Source organism: Penaeus monodon, chromosome 43 (genome assembly GCF_015228065.2).
Source record: "Penaeus monodon isolate SGIC_2016 chromosome 43, NSTDA_Pmon_1, whole genome shotgun sequence".
Lineage (NCBI taxonomy): Eukaryota > Metazoa > Arthropoda > Malacostraca > Decapoda > Penaeidae > Penaeus > Penaeus monodon.
This window is the reverse complement of record NC_051428.1, coordinates 7281965-7289464: the sequence shown is the minus strand read 5'-3', so window position 1 is coordinate 7289464 and position 7500 is coordinate 7281965. Positions and strand designations below refer to the sequence as shown.

Sequence of the window (7500 nt, the reverse complement as noted above, 5' to 3'; positions counted from 1 at the left end):
TGCAGCCATTTTACTAATTCAGACCTGAGTTATTTGAGGTATTTGAACCCCCCTTTATTAGCACTTCCAGCCAACTTATAGGAAATACAACATTAAGAACCCTGGATGTGTGAGGGTGTTGTGAACTTTGTCGCTGAGCAGTGATGTGCAGCAGACATTTTTGTCATTTCATGGTAAATATGAGGCCGCTACAGCTGTACCTGTATTGTTTATTACTCTATTTCTCATGTTCTATAAAATGGTAGTGTCCAATTCCCTCTATCTCTTTGTTGCTCTCGGTAACATTAACCCAGACCTGATCTATTCTTTCACTCTCGGTAACTAATGTAAGGCTAACTGGCTTTTGTTATATCGGTGAAATCATTAATCTTTATAGTATGGATCTCCCAATCCCATGCCCATTGTTGCTGTGGGTGGGGCTTAGGAGACCGAGACATTCTTCCTCTCTTAACATCCTCTGCTTCATCTCCTCCACACCCACAACTTTTTTCATTAACAACCCCATCCTCCCCTATTACTACTCCATAGTCTTATTGTCCACCTCACCACTACCACCTTACTCAACACTACTCCCTCTTCCATATGTCCCTGTCCTCTTACCTACCCTTATCTCTGCAAATATCTTGAATACTTTGTTTAACCCTGCCAAATGGGATAATTTTTTTTTAATTCTCCCCACAGCCCCTTATTAAAACAATACTCTTCCACCAATGCCTCCATAACAAGTAGGCAAAGTTTCCTTCCTACCTTCTTGACCTACCAGGGCAAGGCTAGGGCATATTGAAGATGATATTCTTGTAGAGGACAAAAAGTTGCAATGGGTGATACAAGAAATAATCTGCAGACAAGAACAGTAATGCCACAAATAAAGGAAAAAGATAATTAAAAACACTGCTCACAGCCTAAGTTTCGGATCTGTCTTGCTGTGCAAACACAGGCGAAAACAATGTTTGCCAGGGAGTGTTGGGCAGTATCCAAAAGCCATGCCCACTCACAGCAACTTAATTGTTAATAATAATAATAATAATAATAATCATAATCATAATCATAATAATATTAATATTAATAATGAAAAAGTGACATGGAACGGAGGATTTCATTTCTGGTAAGTGTGCCCATATTGTAAACATCCAGATATAGTTTTTGCCAATTTGTACCATCAATTAGAAACAGTTGCCTCATTCACATCAGTCCTTTGTTTAAATTGAGTGACAGAAGAGTGGCCAAAGTTCGTTGCTCTAAAAATTTTCAGTGGCTGATCGTTGTCTGCAGTAGTAGTCTTGAGAGCACTGTTGATGCAACCTAGTCTTTGTTTATGTTAGCAAGATTCATTTTGGTTGCAGTGTATTTCTGATATGGTGTCTTCATCAGTTTCTGTGATCATGAAAAAATTAACTTTTCCCTGCAACATAACTGCTCTGCTTAGTTTGTATAAATTAGGCATATACAGTTTATGAGTGAAAAAGGAATCTTTCTCTAGAATTATACCAATTACATAATATATAATAAATCTAGTGTGGAATAAAAAAATTAAAAAATACACATACATACATATACACAGAAGCATAGATATATTATGTACAGTATTTTTTAATTTTTATTTCTTTTAGTTTTTACAGTAATTTAATTAGTTGATTTTGGATTTTTTCAGGATGGTGAAGTGAATGAGAGAACCCAGTTATTAGGTGATCCAGTCAGCAACAATTACCCAATCAATGCAAGGTACATTATTTGTTATTTTACTTAGAATCTCAATCTTATTCTTTCTCTTTGCTATATCTTTTCACAAAGCTTTTTTTATATGTTCATATGACGAGCTGTATCATCACTGATATTTGGTACCATATTTGTGATGTGTCTTTGCATGTCGGTATGTCTGTTTCTCCATTCATCCGTCTCTCTGTCTGTCTGACTTTGTCTATACTTTTCTTTCTTAGTATATATACAACAGGAATAGAGAATCATGTACACAATCATTCTAAACCTTTTTCTTTTTTGTATTTCAGCACCAGTGACTATGGCAATCACTACTCAACTTCTGCCAATCAGAAATCAGATGAACAGTCGGCCCTTAATCGAATCCTTCAGCAGACTGCGAGGTAAGTTGCTCTGTAGCTGCTGAAGCTCATGAAATGTCAGAAATATTTTGTAATCTCCAATATGAAGGAAGCTTGAAATATATGGATTTAAATATTTTTATATGACAGATTTAAAAAGAAAAGGAAAGAAGTATGTGCTGTCAAAATTATTATGATTAGAAGCCTGTTGTTACCAGAGTTACTATGTATTTTGTCTTTTCAGTAACATAATAGATGTTGGTGCCCTTGAGTGCCACACCTTAGAACAGCATGAATACATAGAGAGAGTGCGAACTTATAACCAGAGGCTTCAGGTCCTCTCTACAAATAAGGTAAGAATGTAGAAATTTTCTCCAGTTAGGCTGCATTGTTGTAAAGGCAAGAATGAAACTGTAATAGAAAATTTGAAGTGACCAGAGAGACAGTTAAACAGACCTCTCTTTCCTCAGATATAAAATTCTCTTTGCATTCTCACAAAGGAAGATTGAATGAAGTTGTGTTCTAGATCATCTCTTATTTGAAATAATAATATTCCCAAGTGAGAAACTTGCTGTAATATAACTTTTTGCTTTTATTAAAAGTTTATGTTCCACACAAAGCTCATTCTTGAACAACTGCCGTTTGAGCACTGAAAGTTAATTTGTTAAGCAACTACCAGTCTTGTTTTAAATTTTTTGCCTACTCGTTTTAGGTCCCTCAAAGACCCAACATTGAGCGACAACTCCTCTGTGATGTTCCTGCAGCTGAAAGAATATTATCTTCTCAACCAATATGTTCTTCTGATTTAAATATGGTAAGTAAATGCATCATTCTGTAGATTGCTTAGTAATATCATATTGCTTTTTCTTTCTTTCTTTCTTTCTTTCTTTTCTTTTTCTTTTTTTTCTTTTTCTTTCTCTTTCTTCTTATTCTTTCTTTCTTTCTTTCTTTCTTCTTGACTTTTCTTTCTTTTTCTCTTCCTTTTTTTCTTTCTTCTTTTCATAACTTTTTCTCCAGATTCCTTTCTGATATGAAAGTTGGTGTATACCAATTTTTTGAGCATGTTTTCATAATGTTAAGCCTGGATGAGTATGGGAATATTTTGAGCAATTGTTCAATGTAAATGCAAGAACATGATTAGGCAATATGATGAACTATGCATGTCTTCATAAATTTGAGCATTTTAAATTAAATTTTCGATATATATCAGACTTCACATTATTATTATTATTATTATTATTATTACAAGAAAGAAAGATCAGAGAAGTAGTCATAATCCTCTTCCTCTCCATCCAGATGATCACATCAACCCAGAAGATTGTAGCAGCCTTGGCCCAAGTCAAGGTGGACCACAAGGAGGACTTGGTGGTCCCCTTCGGCATCCCTTGACACTCTTACAGCCAGCCTTCTTATGCCGATCATGCCGCCACTGCTGTTGCCCTCTTCCGACGTCTTGTTTACATATTCACTCCATCTGGGCCTATAGCTTCTCCATACACTCCTATTGTGACATGAGTCTGTTTGTCATTTTGTGATTTCTGATTTCCTCCCTTTTTTCTATTGAGATGACAGAGGTGTTAAATTGTAATCAGTATATTATTCTTTTGATTTTGGGATTTCTTAGATGTATATTTTCAGCAGCAATATACAGATTACAGTGCATATGTTACTGCTTGACAAAAAAAAGGAAAGTTTGAGTGAAAACAACATAATGTATGAGTGTGGTGATATAATACAGATAAAAGTGTCTGTTTCTGAATGGCTCATGTTTTCCTTGTGTGATGAGGTTATGTGTCTGTTCTTTTGTGCTAAAGTATATTCATAGACTTTGTTAACTATTTATGAAGCTAATTGCAGCACAGAAAGCATATTATGTAGCTATAAACTCATTGTGTCTGATCAGGATTGAAAACAGTCCTCAGTCTAGTGAGAATGTTTATAATAAAATGTATCAATTTTATGGAAGTTCTATGATATAGTCCCAGTCTACATTCTTTCTCCCATTGTTGTGCATCCCTTTTCTTTTCAACTTTATTGCTTATTGGAAGGCATGTTTATTATCTGAGGAAATGCTTAGTCACTTAGCTACTTTACATGCATGAAAGCTCTCTCCATATTAACAACCAAATAATTATGCCAAAAAAACAAACAGATAAGACATATTGTGACTGTATTCTGCTTAGATTTAGTGTTATATTTTCATAAAGATACATTTAACCACAGACTTCCTGTCTGTGTATATTATTTACAATGCTCTTGCCTTAAAGGTTGAAAGATTATTTTTATGGAAATCTGAATAAGAGAAGAGAATGTGAGGAGTGGGACAGCATAGTCTTTTAAAGGCAAGAGAATATTATATTTACAGATTACAAAACAGCAAACTCCTTAAACAAAATTATGTAGTTATTTGGGTAAGAATATACTTTAAACACAATGTTGGAAGAAAAAACATATTCTTTGATTATTACCAGCTTTTATAAGAGAAACCAAAGTATCATAAAGTTTAAGACATTATAGGAAAATAATTTTTTTCTTGTTTTGAATAATTATATCATTTATGTATTCATTATATGGGAAACCTTTACCAAGGATACTAAAATCTGCATTACTGGATAGTGATTGGTAGTTTGTACAAAATAACATATCTTCTGCTAATAAAACTTATTGCATCATAAGTGTTAGTGTGAATAAATATTTTGGAAGTAGAAATAACGTAATGGTACTGTTTTCAGCAAAATATTAAAAGATATAAAAAGTAAATGAAATAAATTATTAATGTAAATCCTAAAGATTTTTTTTCAATTATCAAGAATATATACCTGTAGAGATCTCTCACATGCTCATATTTATTTTGCATTTACATACAATTACATGCTTGTTATAAAAGTGCATGAAGTGTTTTAACAGTCCTTATGAAAATTACCACCATTAATAATATCTTTGAAGTAATAGAAATAGATAAATATTATCCCAGAATCTGATAGACCTATTTACTGGAGGGACATTACAGTGTCTAGTTTCATTTCCATACAGCATCAGTCAGGAAAGAAGTCTGCTACCTAGCATTTGTACATCCATATTAAGAATACCTACAAATTTGGTTGTGGGACATTAAGGCAAGTTGGAATGTGATATTCAATTGTAGAATGTATTAACTTGTATGATATTATTGTATATTTACTCTTTAATTGCAACATTTGCATGCTCCAAAAACGGCTCATGTAATGATAAATAAAAGTACTTTTACATTGTGCTTGTTGTTATCACTTTTTTTTTTCTTTATATGACCATCCAGATATTTGTGCAGGTTGAAAATAGTACATATTGAATTTAATTTTATTCACATCTATAAAATATATATCCCTTTTTACTACTGATTTCTTTGTAAACATCTCTCGGCATTATATCCACACCAATATGTATTAATTGATTGCACTACCTACAAGTTACAGGATTTGTCATGATTCCATTTTTCATGCACCCCCCATCCTTTATAATTCCTTCTACATGCTATCATTATGTAACAGAATAGGAAAAATCTCTCAGTGCATGGAAATACTTGAAATTACTGTGGAGTTTACCGTATCAGTCCTTCAGTTGTGTGAGCGTTAGATGCCATTTACAGCATGCCTTTGAATTTAGGGAAAGAATACAGATTTGGCAACTGTATTGATATATATCAGACTTCATAATAATCTGGAGAACAGATATCCTGGCTACATGGCTACAATTTCTTCACTTTCAAGACTGATAGTTCCAGTTATTTTCCAACACTATAAGGAACAAAAGTCTTTATCTTTTTTTCTTACTCCTCAGGGTCAGAATCAAACTACCATTTATTTATTTATTTCACTAATTTACTACACTTATTTCAGGGTTAATGATAATGTTTAATACTGATTTTTTTCTATCATAAATTTCACTAATGAATAGTTTTTGTTCCAAGTTTTTATTTCTGAATTATTTGTTAGTTTATAATTCCATGTCATTGATTTGGTACCAGAAAGTTGGTGTATTTGTATCTAATAATGGTAATGAAAATAATGATGATTAATAATGATAATAACAACAACAATAATAATTGTGATGATGATGATTACACTAATAATAATAATAATAATGGTCAAGATATCACAGTAATTGTTAACTTTGTTTCTGTTTTTGTTTATTTAAAACATTATTATTTTTAGTTATTATTATTATTTTATTATGATTACTGTTATCACTTTCATATCATCATCTGTAATGTTATCATAATTATTAATATTATCATTATGAATATTAATATTATTATTATATCATATTGTTACTATTTTTATTTTTATTGTTACCGTTATTATTATTATTATTATTATTATTATTATTATTATTATTATTATTATTATTATTATTATTATGTTAATATTATTATTATTATTATTATTATTATTATCATTATAAAATAACTATAAATCAATGGTAATAAACCAATAAAAATTACTTTTAAGATGAAAAATATGGTATAATAATGCAAAAATAGAAAAAAAATTGTGATAATAAAAATAGTAATAGTAATAATAATTATTATCATGATGATGTTATAACAATAATGATAGTGATGATAATAATAATGATAATAGTAATGATGATGATAATGTGATGATATGGATGATAGCAATGAGATAAAATGATAAAATTGTTAATGATAATATCAGCATCAACAATTACAAGAGACAACAATGGTTGTGTGAAGAGCAATAATAGTTAAAAACGGAAATATGACAAGAGAAAAGTAGCCACATCATTTGAGTGAAAGACAAATGTAAGACGTAATATACAATCGTTCCCCTAAATTCTTTAGTCCCGTAATCACCCAAAGAAAACGGGTCATGACGTCATCGATGTAAACAAACGTAGGTCGTCTGTTGTTGATATTCCACTTTCCCGATTAACAGAGGATCCGATTACCGATTTCCAACCTAGGTAATGCAAAGCATGATATAGTTTTTAACTAGTAGTAAGTCAGTTATTGTTATAATTTTTTAATGTTTGAATTGTGTGCGTTGAAGGTGTTTTTTCCTTTGTGATATATCGTGCGTAAGTGTTCTTTGCTCATTTCTCTCTAAAGTCGTCTGTTAACATATATTATTTTGGTTTGATTAATGTGCTTTGGGTAGGTCTATGAATGAAATCATAATGGGGGCATTATATTTTCAAGAGAACTTGATAGATAAAATATGAATTCACTTTAATAATAATAATAACAATAATATTCAATTAGAAATAATTGGAAGACTGAGATACTGGCTTTCGCAAATGTGAGAGTCAGCAGATTGATGTTCAGACGATGGTACTTCATTACACTTTACACAGTAACTTTGGTTCCTAAATTATGTGCAGTAATTATATTCTTAGGTTTCAAACTCTTACAAAGAAGTTGCTTCATTTAACCTTTTTGAAGTTG

At 31.4% G+C, this 7500-nt stretch overlaps 2 protein-coding genes across 3 annotated transcripts in view; both read left to right on the top strand.

The window, feature by feature from the left end:
- The window catches only part of LOC119568378 (ragulator complex protein LAMTOR1-like), a 5950-nt gene extending 640 nt beyond the window's left edge, over positions 1-5310 (top strand). The window contains exons 2-6 of the mRNA XM_037916850.1: positions 1652-1722; positions 2007-2099; positions 2302-2410; positions 2770-2871; positions 3354-5310. Coding sequence (XP_037772778.1) covers positions 1652-1722; positions 2007-2099; positions 2302-2410; positions 2770-2871; positions 3354-3446 — 468 coding nt within the window. The 3' untranslated portion in view covers positions 3447-5310. The remainder of the gene's footprint in view (positions 1-1651; positions 1723-2006; positions 2100-2301; positions 2411-2769; positions 2872-3353) is intronic.
- A 1412-nt stretch (positions 5311-6722) lies between these two features.
- LOC119568443 (zinc finger protein 2-like) overlaps positions 6723-7500 on the top strand; it is a 5614-nt gene continuing 4836 nt past the window's right edge. The window contains exon 1 of one of the 2 annotated variants that reach the window (XM_037916983.1): positions 6723-7019. The gene's annotated coding sequence lies outside the window, so the exon portion shown is untranslated. Of the gene's footprint in view, positions 7020-7279 lie in introns of those variants that run through there. The other variant, XM_037916982.1, reaches the window with a different exon arrangement.